This window comes from Protopterus annectens, chromosome 14.part0, assembly GCF_019279795.1.
Source record: "Protopterus annectens isolate FY-2018-M chromosome 14.part0, PAN1.0, whole genome shotgun sequence".
In the NCBI taxonomy this organism is placed as follows: domain Eukaryota; kingdom Metazoa; phylum Chordata; order Ceratodontiformes; family Protopteridae; genus Protopterus; species Protopterus annectens.
This window is the reverse complement of record NC_056748.1, coordinates 829145223-829163646: the sequence shown is the minus strand read 5'-3', so window position 1 is coordinate 829163646 and position 18424 is coordinate 829145223. Positions and strand designations below refer to the sequence as shown.

At 40.5% G+C, this 18424-nt stretch overlaps 1 protein-coding gene across 1 annotated transcript in view; it reads right to left on the bottom strand.

Moving 5' to 3' along the window:
* TLL2 (tolloid like 2) overlaps window positions 1–18424 on the bottom strand; it is a 2712623-nt gene that overhangs the window by 1069322 nt on the left and 1624877 nt on the right. The window contains exon 6 of the mRNA XM_044056577.1: window positions 4906–5084. Within this exon, the coding sequence (XP_043912512.1) occupies window positions 4906–5084 (179 nt within the window). The remainder of the gene's footprint in view (window positions 1–4905; window positions 5085–18424) is intronic.

Genomic DNA, 18424 nt, shown 5'->3' with positions numbered 1-18424 from the left:
GTATTTGCAACTTTTCTTTTTCTGCCTGTCACTCTTCCCTGCTGGATTTCATTTATTTCATCTCATTTACCACTACTTAGTAAATCAATTGTACTTTGTATCTGTAGTTCCACATTTGTTTCTGTTATTTCAATATTCTTTACAACGTTTTTATCTACCACTGCTTCATTCTCTTCCTAATTTTCCCATCACCGATATCTGCACCATCTTATACAGACTTTTATCTTAATAGTGCTTTTCTTCTTTTAGCTTTACTTTCAGTATCAATGGTTAATCTATCCAAAAAGACCTATATCATTAAATTTTCTACACTTAGGTATACAATTCCTAGGTGTATGACCTGCTTCTCCATATTGGCAGGTAAACAGTTCCTTGCTCTACGGTCTATTTCTTCACACTGACTGCATATTTTCTTTTTGCATTCCACATCAGCATCAGAATCAACCCCTTTTTCCCCATTTTCTTAATGTGGTCATGGTCTCATGCCCCATCACATTCTCTCTTTTTTTTATTTTGAATTCCTCACTAAATGATATTCTGGACAACAACAATAGCATGCTTTGCTATCTTAGTATCTTCCAGTACCTCTTATTCCATTCATGTTAATCACATTTAAAACAAGCTTAACTTTCCCTTTACAAATATTTAAAGTTATGCAAACTTCCCAACCAATCTATATGTTTCATCATATTTTTTTTAAGTTCATGTATATTTTTTCATTCAGTTAGAAAATAAGTTTGAAGTTTAGAACACCTGGCATTGAAGAGACTAAACTGAGTGGTCAGTTGTATTCTTCAGCTGCAGAGATAAATACTAAAAAAAATATTCTTTCCAGTGGACAGCTATTTTCTTTTTCACTTCACACATAAACTTCTTTAGCAGAGCAAAGAATGTAAATGTTACCTCACAAAAATCCTCAGACTCCAGATGTAGTAGTGTTCTGATTTCCTGCATTTTAAATTCTATTGGTACAATTATACTGTCAAGTACTTTATATCTGTCTATCTTTTCATTAGTTTTAATCTTAGTTCTTACCACTGGCTATTTTCTTTCACTCTGTTGTCCTCCTTCCTGAATTTTCCTGCCTGCTGCAGTATTTCCAGTCTGGATATCAGTCTTTGTATTCCTGTTTCTGCAAAAATTAAGTTTTCAGCTTATTTCTTGTTAAAACCCTTTTTTCAGTGAATGCCCTTAAAGCTAGTTTCTCCATCAGCCAAACATCTACCAGACAGTCAGTTTTCCAGACCCTCCTTACTGCCTTCTTACCCTGATTCCATGGCAGTGCTCCCTCTGCTCAAACAACAAAAGTTCTTTCCACCATGGCACTCCATTTTACAGCACCACCATTTTCCAGATAGCCCTGGTTCATTAAATCCACCAAGACCCATGTATCTAAACCTAATTCTTATATCGCTATCACCCCATCCTCCTCACAATCCTCCATTTCACTGTCAGTGTCTTCTCTCTTCTCCTCCACCTTGGAGCTCTCTCCTCACAACTGTGTCTTCCCTTGGCACCACCTAGTGGCAGAAAATGAGTAGGGTAAGTTCCCCAGTACCCTGGCCAAATTTCCACTAGTCAGTATGAAAACCACCTTGGTTCTTCCTTGAAAAGTGGGACTAACCCAATTAAAGTGTAAATAAATACAAACAAAACAAATAAATCTGCCATCTCTGAATGCGAAGTATAAAGCCAGTCTAACTTCAGTATTGACCATAAGGTGATATACATGTGTAAAGCCATCTGTTACACTGTTGAACAAGTGTTTGCTATAACCAGTGAATTATTTTGAGAGAATTCAGCTAGTCTATGTCCCACTTCATTTGGTATAACAAAACCAAACATAACCATTATTCCAGCTACTTACTGATTACCAACTTTAGCCTTCCAATCAATTATAATAAATGTTTTATTTCATATTATATTCAGTAGGTGTTGCAGATCTTCATAAAACTGGTCTACTTCCTTATATTTGGCACCTATAATCGGTGCATAGACTTAGCAGGGTAAAATTGAATGGCTTCAGTCTGAATGAGATCATTGCATCATTTTTGGATCGCAACTAAAAACAGTTTTTACAGCTCTTTTAACTACAAAGATTACTCCATTTCATCTGTTTGTTTTGTAGATCTAATGAATACCTGATGGAAAAGTATCCATTCCATTTCACTAATTCCCAAAATGTTGATGTTTTTATTTTCATCATCTCATCACTAACATCTTCAAATTTCCCTTTGTCCATAAGTCTTACATTCTAAGTTCCAACACTATATAGTTCTTTACAATATTAGACCAGACCTTCTTTTCATCACTGAGCACCTGAGCAGATGAACATCCTGTTAGATTTAATCCACCTTAGTCATAACCTCTAGCACTGCTCACATACCTTTCCTCTGATCTACCCCAGAAATATTCTGGGTATCTTCAGAGCTTTGAGTCTTATCATCTAGTGCCTTTTCAACATGTCACTGATTGCTGCTAATTATAGGATTTTCTTAACAAATAATATTTAAGTGGACTACCATTACCCTTGTCGGTGAATGGTATTATCACTTGCCCACGTCGAGTTCTTTATATGCTACAACTCAAAGACAAGTCCATTCAACAGTAAAAGGTAATGGTCCATAAAGGGAATGGTACAGAAAAATGGCACAAGTCCATAAAGATGTGTGTGCATAGAGGGCAAGGACAGACAACAGTACATTAAGTATGAAAGCATGCATGCATGTGAGTGCATTCCATCACTGCATATCCTTTTCTCTCTGGGTTTTGAAATAGGACATAAATGTATATCTATATATATATATATATATATATCCGTATGATTATAGTACAATTGCTTGAAATGTCAAAAAAAATGTAACACGTATGGCTGATGAAAATATTTCAAACAAGCAATGAACAAACATCCAAAACACCACAAGTAGAAACTACTGCAAAAAGACAACCAATTTACGTCTATGATATGTAAACAGATATCCTACCAAAGTACTCAGACTTAATTTGCCTAAATAGTTTAAGGTGTACAGTTAGGGTTAGGGGCAGACTAACCCTAATCCTGCCCCCTGTTCTTAACTTTAACCCTGCACCTTTTCTTAGAAATACCCTTTGCATGACTGTCACTACACATGACAGCTTGGACACAAACTACATAAAAAACACTCACACAAATATATAAACTCTATCCCCTTACTCAGACCTTAACCCACAAATACACACATGAAATTTATCCCTTTACTGATATCTTAATCTAACCTGCAAACACCTGCGCACGCACTCCTTAACCCTAATGCTGAAACTTTCAGTACATTAGAAAGTTTCAGCATTAACACACAGACACACTTACCTGACTAGAAGCACACCCATACATATGGATACCCTCCTACTGATTGAAAATTCAGAATGTCAAAGTGTGTGTGTTGTTGGCAAAAAATATTGAAGTGGCAGAAGTTCAAAAAATACCAGTAGCTGTTTATGTGAGATTGCGGTAAAGTAGAGGTGGGAGTTTCCCCTTTACCCACTGTAATACAATCTCAGATTTAGTGTACATAAGTAACGTTTGGATAGTAACGTTTGTATGTATATTATATATACAGGTATGTGGGTCCACTTCTGAATCTTGAAATACTGAAATGCCAAATTTCAGTATTTCGAGACCAGAATGTCGAATGTTCACAAACATGAAAATATACAATAATGAAACATCGTAAATTACAAAACACAAATAAAATTCCAACCCTCCACCCCCCATACATTTTTTCAAGGGAGCAAGCCCCCCTGCACCCTCCACATCCCACTACTTATATATACCAACTCTGAGGTCGCACGAACTCGAAAAAAAAAACACAAACCTACTTTTACATCCCCTACACTCACATTGCACACTGCCATACTTACGTTCACTAATAACCCACACTCACTACACATGTAGGAAAAACACCACTTTCAACACTAACACACACACACTCTCTCACCTACCTACCCCAACCTACTCCTAAAACTCCTCTCAAAAATTAAAAAGTAAAAAATTTCTACCCAAAACCCTTAAAAAGTAAACACCGACCTGAATCTCTGTACATAAACACACATCGGCCGCCATGTAGAAATCCCAGATCACACTACCCTTAAAGAGGCAGCAAACAGTAAAGTGCACACTGCACCATATCTATAACTGTACTTTCTACATTCTGGTCTCGAAATACTGAAAATCGACATTTCAGTATTTCGAGATACAGAAGTGGATATATATATATATATATATATATATATATATATATATAGTATTACTTTTATTAATTGAAGCTCAGTGTCAACAATTGTTTTGTCAACACACTTTAGTCAACAAAGCAGATGCTCAACAGGCGTGCAAGATCGACAGTCAATGGGGTTTGGGAAGATGCCCCTTACAAGGAGATTGTGCAATTTTGGAGTTAGTATACATAACTAGCTGGGAGTGTGGGAGGTTGTAAAGGCTGCAGAAACTAAGAATGGCTGATAACAGAGGTGGGGAAAATGACATATCCATACACAGGCCAGGTTGTTTGGGAAAGACAAGGATGGGGAAATGCGGCTAGGAGATAAAAAGAAATGTAAATAAAATGGGGAAAAAAGAGTTGGACGAACTGGCAGGTTAGGAGAGTCAGCAGAAAGATTAAATGAAAAGACTGGAAAGAGAGAGAGAGAAAACAGGCCAAGGATGTAGAAAATAAAGTAGAAAATTGAGAAAACTGAAGAAATTAGACAATTATACAAAAAAAAGAAATTGAAACAAAAATGCTGAAGTGTAGTGAAGTGTAGGTAGCATCTTTAATACTTCAGCTGAGACATACAACAAACAATCAAACATTTGTATTAACAACTATCACATCAGTAAGTCAAAAATGAAAGACTATACAAAAACTTTACCTGGCTGTATATTTTCTCTTATAATACTAACATGATGATCCCGGTCAGGACGTGTATGTTCATGCCAAAATCCAACAACATGACCAAGCTCATGAACTACGATTCCAAATTTGTCACAGTTTTTGCCTATCGAAATTGCCTGTGGTCCTCCGCCTCGACGGCCCACATACGAGCAGCATCTTTAGAGAAAAAATATTTACTTTTAGAATATTGTATGAGGCTTAGAAAATAGGACTGTCTGATCTTCTTTCTGATTTTTCTGCCTGTAACACTAGTATTCTCAGTTCAAAGGGAAATCTAGGTTGTTCAGAGAATCCACCAAAAATTAGTAATGAACACCTAGGATGACAATGCCTTAACTGCAAGAAGATAGCTTACATTCTGAAACACCAGTAACCCTCAAAAGGGACTAATTCTTGTAGACATGCAAAACGCATATTAATCAAACAACATGTCATTACATGTCTTGTTTTAGCCATAAAGTGACAAAATGTCTGAGGCTTCCCTGGATGGCAATGTTGCCAATACCCTTTGTACACCAGACACTGCTGCTCTTAGATCAAATGATTCCAGCAGTGTGGAATGATACAACTAGGCCAAAGCCACACGTCTCCTTTGTTGTTCTGCAGTTTTAGAAGAGCTGTCAGTGGGGAAAAGCTCAATCATGGCAGTCAGAATGGGACCCATTTAAAAACAAGAACATCCTCAGATTGCTAGTGGGCCGTAGAACAAAGTAAAAAGGAACAGTGAATATGATATATATTCAGAATCATATCACTATGCTATATATAATAATATCTAACAAAGGAAACGCATTGAAAATTCATTGTTATATACTTACTCAATGGACTTTTAACATGCTATAAACATTTTTTTTACTTTCTATAAGTCAACAAATTGAAAGATAACTTGTACTTGTTTGTTGTCAACAGAAATTTCTTTTTTTTTCAATAATCATTTTTTATTATTTTTCACAACCATATTGTCAACAGAAATTTACTTTATGCAGTCATGCATTATTTTTTATTATACCATGACCCCCCCAAAACGTGCACGCTGATTGGCCAGCGTGCACATTGTAAATCGAGTTATACTAATGGAAAAAGGTCCGGTTGCCCGGACTTTTTTCCATTAGTATAACTCTACTTTTAAAACACTGTCTCGCTATGTTAAATGGGTTTAACATAGCGAGACAGCTTTAAAATAAGCAACGGAGATCTCCGTTGCTTATTTTAAAGCTGTCTCGCTATGCTAAACCCATTTAACATAGCGAGATAGGTTTTAAAAAAAAAGCAACGGAGAAAGCAAGATCTCAGTTGCTTTTTACTGTTCGCTATGTTAAATGGGTTTAACATAGCGAGACAGTTTTAAAATAAGCAACAGACATCTCCGTTGCTTATTTTAAAGCTGTCTCACTATGTTAAACCCATTTAACATAGCTAAACAGTAAAAAAGCAACAGAGATCTTGCTTTCTCCGTTGCTTTTGCTCAACTCTGATGTACTGCGCAGGCGCGGTACATCAGAACTGCCGGATGCCAGACATCTGCGGAAGGGCAGTAAACAGGCATTATACTATGCCATTATTTAAGAAAAGTAATAGTTTCTTTTCTTAAATAATGTCATATAATAGCAATAACGCAGTCCTGGGTGTGGGTAATGCTGTATTTACCCACGGTTGGCTTTGTTTGGTCCCTCGGGCTTCGGCCTCAGGACCAAACCACGCCAACCGTGGGTAAATCCAGCATTACCCACACCCAGGCGGGGGTTATTGCTATATTACAAGTGCTGAGGGGGAGAGTGCAATAGGTGTGAGGTTTGAACTCGTACATTTCGAACTGTTTTCCACACAAGTGTGTGAAGACGGAGTGAGAAATTAATCAATCAGCACTACAAAGGAGCTACATTTCAAAATGTAACTTGATATCTGGGCTAACTGATGCATATTTCAGAAACAAAATCATTAATTTCTCAACTGACACTAGCAGAATAAAGGAATGTGTATTTTTCTTTTCCTTCTGATTATATTTAACTGTTAAAGCAAGATGGCAGTGAAGATGAAGAGAGTATTGTAGTACAATGGAAACCATATAGCAGGGTGGCACTGTGTAACTCATAAATAACACCAAGATGGCTGATGCTACATGGTATAAAACAAGGCACAACACCCAGTACAGAACAATTTCATTTTACTGAGTAAAAGCTGATGCATGAACTCATTTCAGGTTTTGTGTGTGTGTGTGTGTGTGTGTGTGTGTGTGTGTGTGTGTGTGTGTGTGTGTGTGTGTGTGTGTGTGTGTGTGTGTATATATATATATATATATATATATATATATATATATTATATATATATATATCTATTATATATATATATATATATATATATATACACATTCATCCATCCAGCACCCCTTTTTCCTATTTTTGCACATGGGGTTAGGGTGTCACTTCAACAGTGACAATCATCTAGACCCAAGGTGTACATCATCAGGTGGCTAGCCCTGCCACAGTAGTCCTTCCACACCACACACTCACACCTATGGCCAACAGAGTGTCCAATCCACCAAATGCATGTCTTTGGAATACTGGAGGAAACTGGAACACCTGGAGGACACACACACACACACACACACACACACACACACACACACACACACACACACACACACACACACACACAGCTAAGAATGGCTGATAGAGAAATGACATACCAGGTTGTTTGGGAAAGAAAAGGATAGAGAAATGTAGGTAGGAGATAAAAAGAAATGTAAATAAAATGGGGAAAAAGTAGTTGGACTGAATGGAAACATGCTTGGCACGTTAGGAGAGTCAGAAGAAAGATTAAATGAAAAGACAGGACACATATATACAGAAACATATACACACATATGTATATACATACACATTTTAAGTGAGCCAGTCCATGGACCCATTCCAGTGACAACAAGGATAACTTCATACATATGACAGTCCAGAGTAGCCTTTCAAGTAACTTATTTCTTAAAGGCATTAGAAAATCACGGAGACAACATGAGAGAGCATGAAATCTCCAGAATGGCAGTGACCGAACATCAGGATTGAACCATAGATGAAGATGGTGAGAGATCTTAACACTCAGCTACCAAGGTGCCATTTTGTAAGACTGCAAAGAGGCTACAGCTTTGTAAAAAGTGTACCAAACACAGCAGTGTGTGCATCCTGTGTAGGATCAGTGCTGTAGGGTCTGTGCACAGCAAGGGAGGCTGGTCACTCTATACTGTGTAAAGATAACTTTTTACAGGGTTACATATTAAAGCCAAACATGTACTGCTGTATCACTGAGCTTGCTTCACAACAACACCCCACAAAATACCAGTATGACTATACATTAATGATGAAGGTTCAAAGGTCATTATCACTCTGGATGATGAATGAGAAGAGCACATACTGTGTACTGGGAGTTACACAGTAATGCTGAGAGTGCATAAAAGGCAGTATTGACCACCCACATCAGAAGAGTACCTGCACTTCCATACAGTTTTACATTTGGGAGCAAAGAGGAATCATGCAGCATGGAGGATAAGGCTGCATGCAGGCTGCACTATTGCTGCAGGACAGTGTGCAGAAAAGAGCAATACAATGAAGAAATGTTACAAAATGCATTGTACTCGTTGCCCATTTCAGTGTGCCAGTTTTCATTTGTATCTTATTTGTAGTACTCTATGGCTAACACCATAAAAGAACAAACAAACAAACAAACACACACACACACACACACACACACACACACACACACACACACACACACACACACACACACACACACAACACACACAACACACAACACACACACACACACACACACACACACACACACACACACTCCTGCCATATTATGGACCCTGACAGACCGTACTGCTATCAGTGTAGCCAGTCTATGTGTGTATGCTGCGGTTGTGATACACCATCAGTGTAAGCTTTTTACAGAGACATAAAAGAAACCTTATCTGATTTTCATGTCTCTGTATGTGAGTGTGTCTCTTAGTTAATACAGATACAGTTATCGTGACCTGAGCTATACCAGCAGAAGTAGCACTATATGTATGTGTGTGTGTGTGTGTGTGTGTGTGTGTGTGTGTGTGTGTGTGTGTGTGTGTGTGTTAAGAATGCTGGTGTGTAATAGAGGGATGGAAACAATATTATCAGTGTACTACTGATTGAATGGCAAGTAACATCTCCATAGCAGCATCATGGCCTTTGACATGCTTGTGCATCTCTAGTACAGTATTTAACACCATTTCTGTAGACAGCTTTGGCTTGCTGTATAGCCATCTCAAAATGCCTTATCTCTGTGATCCACGAGGTGCAGCTGGGATGCACGCATTAGGTGTGTGAGCATTGTGTGCCCGCTGCTTGATGCTCAATAATGTATTACATCTGCAGGATCCCCTGCATTTAATCAATACAAAATCCAATCAAAGCTTTAACAAGATTACTACAGAGAATTAAGGCTCTGAACTGTTAACAAGCTGCTTCCTGTAGCTAAGGATACAGGATTTGATTCAGTCCACCTACATTTGTCTACTGTGTGAATCTGAACAAGCCACTTTACCACACAATGTTGTCAGGTTACCACTGTAAACAGACTTGTATCCAGTGGATTTACTTGGTTAACAGATGTATGGAATGCATAGCCAGGTGTTGGGGCCATCTTGGAAACTGTAGTAGTTTTTCTTGCAAGAGAAGGTTAATTGCTACAATTTCTTGAGTACCTGAATACCAGTAGCACTCCTTGATTTGTTTTCTATTGGTCGTTTTGCTTAATTACTACTTCCTGCTGTTCTTTTGGCTGGACTGTTGTGAAATGTGGCTCTGTTCACTGGATTAAGGTAAGTTCCAACTGATTTGTTGATGTTTTCAACTCAAGCCTACACTACAGAAGTACAGCTTTATTTCACTTGATGTAGTAAAGTCATTTTTAAGATACTGTAATTGTTTTTGGACCACTTAAGCTGAAACTACATTTTTCATAAAGAACAGCTTCTTTAGACAGGTGTTGGGGCCATCTTAGAAAAACGGTTATTCTTGTGAAAGGAAGTAAACTGCTAACTCTTAATCATTTTCTGAGTGAACACAATTAGCTCTCCCAGAGTTCTTTTCTGGTTGTTTCTTTTGTTTTGCTTAATTGCCATTTCTTGTGCATCCATGTGCTGAGTTGCACTCCATGCAGCACTGCCATTATTGTTGCTGAACAGTAAGAAGTGACAGCATTTTAATTCCTTCCTTTCAGTCAGTACTTCCAAACCATGATGTTTTCCCCAGCAGACAGTTGGTTCAAATGTGTCCAGGGCAGCATTAGCTTATTTGTTTTCAATTTGCTGCCTCTGATTTGCTTCCAGCTGCACTGGGAGCATCAGCAATATCCTAGCAGTAATCTTCAGTAGGGTGTTGGCACCACTGACACTATCCTAGCAGTAATCTTCAGTAGGGTGTTGGCACCACTGACAATATCCTAGTAGTAATCTTCAGTAGGGTGTTGGCATCACTGACATAATCCTGATAATAATCTTCAGTAGAGTGTTGGCACCACTGAAACTATCCTGGTAGTAATCTTCAGTAGGGTGTTGGCACCACTAACACTATCATGGTAATGATCCTCAGTAAGGTGTTGTCCACCACTGACACTATCTTAGTAGTAATCTTCAGTAGGGTGTTGGCACCACTGAATATCCAGGTAGTAATCTTCAGTAGGGCATTAGCACCACTGATACTATCTTAATAGTAATCTTCAGTAGGGTGTTGGCACCACTGACTCTATCCCGGTAGTAATCTTCAGTAGAGTGTTGGCACCACTGACACTATCCTGGTAGTAATCTTCAGTAGAGTGTTGGCACCACTGACACTATCCTGGTAGTAATCTTCAGTAGGGTATTGGCACCACTGACACTGTCCTGGTAATAATCCTCAGCAGGGTGTTGTCACCACTGACACTATCCTAGCAGTAATCTTCAGTAGGGTATTGGCACCACTGACACTATTCTGGTAGTAATCTTCAGTAGGGCGCTGGCACCACTGACACTATCCTAATAGTAATCTTCAGACACTATCCTAGCAGTAATCTTTGGTAGGGTGTTGGCACCACTGACACTATCCTGGTAGTAATCTTCAGTAGGGTGTTGGCACCACTGACACTATCATGGTAATGATCCTCAGTAAGGTGTTGTCCACCACTGACACTATCTTAGTAGTAATCTTCAGTAGGGTGTTGGCACCACTGAATATCCAGGTAGTAATCTTCAGTAGGGCATTGGCACCACTGACAATATCTGGGTGGTAATCTTCAGTAGGGCATTGGCACCACTGACACTATCCTAATAGTAATCTTCAGTAGGGTGTTGGCACCACTGACACTATCCTGGTAGTAATCTTCAGTAGAGTGTTGGCACCACTGACACTATCCTGGTAGTAATCTTCAGTAGGGTGTTGGCACCACTGACACTGTCCTGTTAATAATCCTCAGTAGGGTGTTGTCACCACTGACACTATCCTAGCAGTAATCTTCAGTAGGGTATTGGCACCACTGACAATATCCTAGCAGTAATCTTCAGTAGTGTGTTGGCACTACTGACACTATCCTAATAGTAATCTTCAGTACAGTGTTTGCCCCACTGACCCTATCCTAGTAGTATTCTTTGGTAGGGTGTTGGCACCAATGACAATATCCTAGCAGTAATCTTCAGTAGGGTGTTGGCACCACTGACACTATCCTGGTAGTAATCATCAGTAGGGTGTTGGCACCACTGACACTGTCCTGGAAATAATCCTCAGTAGGGTGTTGTCACCACTGACACTATCCTAGCAGTAATCTTCAGTAGGGTGTTGGCACCACTGACAATATCCTAGCAGTAATCTTCAGTAGAGTGTTGGCACCACTGACACTATTCTGGTAGTAATCTTCAGTAGGGCGCTGGCACCACTGACACTATCCTAATAGTAATCTTCAGTACAGTGTTTGCCCCACTGACACTATCCTAGCAGTAATTTTTGGTAGGGTGTTGGCACCACTGACACTATCCTGATAGTAATCTTCAGTAGGGTGTTGGCACCACTGACACTATCCTGGTAGTAATCTTCAGTAGGGTGTTGGTACCACTGACAATATCTTAGCCGTAATCTTCAGTAGGGTGTTGGCACCACTGACACTATCCTGGTAGTAATCTTCAGTAGGGTGTTGGTACCACTGACAATATCTTAGCCGTAATCTTCAGTAGGGTGTTGGCACCACTGACACTATCCTGGTAGTAATCTTCAGTAGGGTGTTGGCACCACTGACAATATCTTAGCCGTAATCTTCAGTAGGGTGTTGGCACCACTGATACTATCCTGGTAGTAATCTTCAGTCCTCTCATGTGTTTGTGAACTTAGCCAGTTAATACTTGAAGCACTTAAAAATATGGAGAGCCAGCAAATTTATTCCCCTTCTTTCACCATCTGCCTACCACTTGGCATCTTAAGGCAGTGTAGTTACTGCCTTATAATTACTGTCAATAAACTCCTACTTACTACAGTGTCTGTGAGAGGTTCAGATATGTAGCTAATACGGAGGTGTCCTTCTCACAATTAATACGCACTGAACATCACACTGTCACACCATCACCTCAATCACAACCACATTCTCAAACAAAACACAAAAACATCATATGCTGATGTCATAAAAAATCCTTGGCAAAGCCTCTGAGAACTTATAAGAACAGGTATCAGCTCATCTTCTCCATTTACATATAAATTAATAAGTAGCCAACAGACAATTTTCTCCAACTAGCTTCTGACAAAACTGTTTTAGATATTGGTGACTCATTTGTTAGGCACTTAGAATCTCCACTCATGAGGCTGGACAAGGGCAGGGATACTGACATGAATTTAAGGTGCCAGGATCACAGACATTACAAGGGCTCTCAAAACCCTTTCCTGAGACAATTAGTAGTATCTGTGATAGTGACTTACTTCAGGTGCAAAACTCTGGGGGAAATGCAGAGAGAGATATATCATTGGTGGGTGCAGTTCAGACTCTAGTCCTGAGTGGAATTCTTTATGGAATTCTTCCTTCACCAAGAATGATACCTTGGTATAAAGAGAAAATAATTGGCTTTAACAATTTGCTTAATAGCTGGTGTCATTCCAGGGGATTCCAGTAGGTATCAGGCTGGGGTGACTGATTGTTCTACTTGCTTTGTAAGGGAAGGCATGCATCTCTCATTCAGGGATTTCGGAATGATGGCATTAACCTTTACTGTCTCCATAGTGCCTTTTATATGCATAGCCACCTAATGGACATCCAAACCTAAATTGAACCACATTAAAGTGAATCTTCTCAATGCCAGAAGTGCCAATAACATGTTGCTCAATCTTGAGGCACCTCTGCATCTGGAACATGGCCATTCATGTGTAGTTATAGAGACTTGATTTAAATGTAAAGAAAACCCTCCCTCCATGCTAGGATTTTGCATCTACCAAATCTTCGGGCCTGGTGGAAACTATGGCGGTGCCTTCAAATTTGTCAGGGACCACATCTCATCTAGACTATTACTGCTAGAGACCCACAAACTGAGCTCCTAAAACTTCATTTTACCATAGACAAGAAAAGCTTCCACCCTACAGCATCATACAGAACCACATTCATGTCCCCAGATGATCATGTTAGACTCCTTGAACTTTAGAAGTAGTTCCTAAAAGCAGCAACTCCATAATCCTTGGTGACTCTATTACTCTGACTTAGACTGGAGCACCTATACCTCTAATGTTGGATATTCCCAGACATTTTTGGATTTGATAAACAGAAATTTCCTGGATCAAATAGTTACCAAACCTACTGGAAGCAAAATTATTCTTGATCTGGTCATTAGAAATACTGTCTCTACCTGTTTCACTCCTTCATTCTCTCCGACAGATGTCGAACCATAAACTCATGAGATTTACTTTCAGAAGAACCATAGTGCCTGTGACCATTGTGTCTGTATTTAAAGACTTTATGCCCACTTAGACAAATGATGTTCTGATTTCAGGCACTCCTACTGTGTACAAAGAGAGCATCTGGGAAATAGAAAAAAAAAAAAATTAAGCTTATTTCCTGCCTTTCTTGTTAAGTGGTACAGACTATTTGTAGGCTTCTGAGCCCCCAAGCCCTTCTGTGTTTGAGGGAAGCCTTCTAGCTTTTTTTTTTTTCTTATAACTAGCCAGTTTTCTAGTTTCAGCACTCAAATCTGTTTCTTTGATCTCAGCACTTGTTCAGAAAAAAAAAATGTTTTCATCTGCTTTTACTGTACTTGTGTTTTTACCTACTTCTTTTTACTTTTGCATCATCTTAAAATACTCAATTGTATTTATTACTACTTGGTGTAACTCATTCTAAGCCTTTTGGTTTAAACACTTGGGCTTCGGACCAGTTAGTTGTTTTGCACTGAGAGGGTTTGTGGTCTGTACTGTTGTGGCAGAACAGGTAGCTTACATCCTTCAAGGTTGAGAACTGCTGATTGAGGGCTCAGTGTCTGTTATTCTAAAAGTGTATTAATTCTGGTTTAAGCACTTGGGCTTTCAAGCCAGTTATTTTACATTAAGAGGGTTCGTGGTCTGCACTCTTGTGGGAGGAGAGGCTGGACTCTGCCCTTCTGAGCTGGGAATTTCTGGTTAAAGGCTTATAGTGCATGCATATCTGAACTGTTTCTTACTGAAGTTGGTGCGCCTTGTTTGCTGTGGCATAGACTGGATTCGGGCCTGCTGGATCTAGCTTTGTTTGTGTAACTTGAGCACTAATCCAGACAGTCTCTAAAGTATTCAATGGTATTTATTACTGCTTGGTTGTAACTTGATTAAAGTGTAGCTATCATTCAAGTCTTTTGGATTAAGCACTTGGGCTTCAGACCAGTTGTTTTACATTAGGAAGGTTTGTGGCAAGCACTGTGGTGGCAGGACAGGTAGCTTTCATCCTTCTAAGTTGGGAACTGCTGATTGAGAGCCCAGTGTCCAAGTGTATTAGTTCTGGTTTAGGCACTTGGGCTTCAGGCCAGTTATTTTACATTAAGAAGGTTCGTGGTCTGCACTCTTGTGGGAGAAGAGGCTGGACTCTGCCCTTCTGAGCTGGGAATTTCTGGTTAGAGGTTTATAGTGCCTGAATATTTGAACTGTATCTTACTGAAATTGGTTCACCTTGTTTGCTCTAGCATAGACTAGATCCAGGCCTGCTGAATCTAGCTTTGTTTATATGCTTGTTGTTTGTTTGCTTGTTATTTCCCTGGAAGCTAATTCCACCTAATACGCAACTTCTCAGCGCTTCTGTGGATCACTAGTGATATCTGCATTGCTTACTGTACTTATTTCCTTGTTTCACTTGAAAGAAAGTTACTGTTTGTCGTTTTTGCATTTAGTTACTTGTAACACATTGCACTCAAGTTACCTGGCACTTGCTCACTAAAGCAATTATATAAGTCAGCACTAAAAATTAAAAGCACTACACCCTCACTCCCCACTGGCCCTTGTTTTCAATTAAGGAATTCCCAATATTATTCTAGCATGTCCAAAGGTCAGTTGTCAATCTTCTCTCCGATCCAGCTGGTGAATATGGGAATCTTGAGGCAATGTTATAACTGCCTCATGTACACAGACAACCCTCTCCTCCTCCCACATAACACAAATACTTGCGAGAGATGCAGCTATTTAGCCAAACTGGAGGCTGAGCTCTCTCAACTCAGGACTGGCAAGACCAGACAGGAGGAGAAGGCAACTACACACACCACAAAACCAGCCTCACATAATGCTACCACTCCACTGAATCAAACACATAAACACACAAAGACATACTCGGAGGCTCTGAGTAAAAATTTACCTAAACAGCAGAGGCCTCCAAAGCAGACACCCAAACAACTGCTACCTCAAGACACCCCACAAGCAACACATAAACCACAAAAGCAGTGTGCAAAGCAGTCACAGCCCTTAAGGCCAAATACAACACCAAACATACTTGTCATAGGTGACTCCATAGTCAGACACACTGACGTCCCACTCACCAGGCTGAACAAGGAGAGGGTCACAGTAAGCTGCCTATCGGGCGCTAGAATCCGCCACATAACACAAGCACTCGGGTCACTCCACGGCAAGTACAAATATGACACAGTCATTGTCCATGCTGGTGTGAACGACCTGAGACGTACCTCCCTGGACTACATGAAAAGAGACATAGAGGAGCTCTCTGATTATGTAGCCCAGGCAGGTATGACCCTAACCCTGAGCAGTATCCTTCCTTCACCAAGAATGATGCCACAATATAGAGACAAGATGATCAGCTTTAACAATTGGCTTAATGTCTGGTGTCATTCAAAGGGGATCCAGTGTCTGTCTGCCTGGGATGACATGCTTGACAAGTCACGCTGCTTCGCAAGGGACGGCTTGCACCTGTCACCCCTGGGATTCCGGATATTGGCTAAGGCTCTTGCCACCCCATAGTGCCTTTTTTAGGCAAGGCTCAAATTCTAAACCTACCACCCTAGAAAACAAAAATGGGAAGAAACTGAGGGTAATGCTGCTCAATGCCAGAAGTCTAAATCTCAAAATGCACGCACTCGAGGCCCTTCTCAGTATGGAGAACATCGATGTCTGTGCTGTAACTGAAACCTGGTTCAAGGCTCCTGAGAGCACCCCGGCACAATTAGGTTTTACCTCATATCATGCGTTCCGGCCCCAAACCCCGGACCACACCACAAAAGGAGGGGGTGTATCCATATTCATAAATGATACCCACACCTCCAGGTTGGTGGCAACGCATCAAGCTCGAAACCATCCAGGTGCAACTAACCATAGGCAAAACTGCTCTACAAATTGTAGCATGCTACAGGCCACCCTCTCAAACTCAGGAACCCCACACAGCCTTCCTGAAGACACTGGAGGGTATAAATGTATCTCCAAACACCATCATATTGGGTGACTTCAACTACCCGAATATAGACTGGGAACATTACTCAAGCCCTAACTTTCTAGCCCAACTGTTCCTGGAGTTCATAAATTCAAATGCCATGGAACAGCTAGTCACTGTTCCCACGAGAGGAGAAAATATACTAGATCTCATTGTCACAAACATGGGGACAAAATGCTCCACACCGGAAGTATATCCCTCATTGGTGAGATCTGATCATAAACTAATCTCACTGGAAATCCACATCCCGCCCCACCCCAAACAAAAAGACCATAGTGAAGAACTTCTCTAAAGCAAACTTCACACTACTCAAGACTGGTGTGGTATCCTTCAAGGCCCCTGAGCCAGTGGAAACCACAACCCAAGCTGCGGAAGCCCTTACAAATGCCTTCTATGAACACCTCCAGGACTGCATGGATCAGGCAATCCCAAATAAAACCAAGACTCTTTCCACAAAGGGCAAACGTCCAGTCTGGTGGACCCCAGCCATTAACAAACTTTACAATAAGAGGAGAAAGCTATTACATGATAGAACAAAATCCATAAAAGGGAAGTCACCCTGATCATTATTAGTAAAAAAATACTAGCACTCATAAAATCAACTAAGGCCAATTTTGAGAGAAAAATTGCCATGGATTCAAAGGACAATCATAAGGCCTTTTTCAGCTATGTTAGGAACCTGGGTGGAAACTCCCAGATATACTCAGAATTAGTCCAAAATGATACAAAAATCACTGAACCCACAGACATTGCCAACATACTGGCAGACAGGTTCAGTGCAAACTTCACCCCCTCCCCTAAAGGAGAGATAACTATCCCAGCCGAGTGTAGCCTCCCGGACATCTCAAATGCGCAGGTGAAAGCTGCTCTCTCTAAAGCTAAAAACACAGCATCAATGGGACCGGATGGTGTCCCCAGCTGTGTGCTACACGAGCTAAATGAGGAATTAAACCCGCACATAAGGCAGCTGTTTAATCTCAGCCTTACCACAGGATACGTGCCCAAGGAGGGCGACGGCAACTGTTGTCCCACTCCACAAAGGCGGCGCCTCACGGACCCTGGTAATTACCGCCCCATAAGCTTAACAAGTCTAGTCTGCAAAGCTATGGAGAGGATCATAATGGAGCTCATAAACAAAGATATAGGGGACTTGCAGACATTGGACCCGACCCAGTTTGGCTTTGTCAAGGGAAGATCATGCCTTTTGAACTTGATCGACTTCTTGAAACAGTCACCAAGGCCATTGATGAGGGAAAGGCAGTCCATACAGCCTACCTTGACCTTGCAAAGGCTTTCGACACAATACCCCACTCGGGTATTGTAGAAAAACTTACCAGCTTAAATGTAAACCCATATGTCACAAGATGGGTTGCAAACTGGCTTAAGGACAGAACCCACAGGGTTAGAGTTGCTGGCGCTGTGTCAGACTCCAAGCCGGTCACAAGTGGTGTCCCACAGGGCTCAGTCCTTGGCCCCTATTGTTTGGCATCTACTTCTCAGAAGTACAGGCCAACATAGGAGGACTTTGGCTGACAAAGTTTGCAGACGACTGCAAACTGGGCGCCATAGTGGAAAGTGCA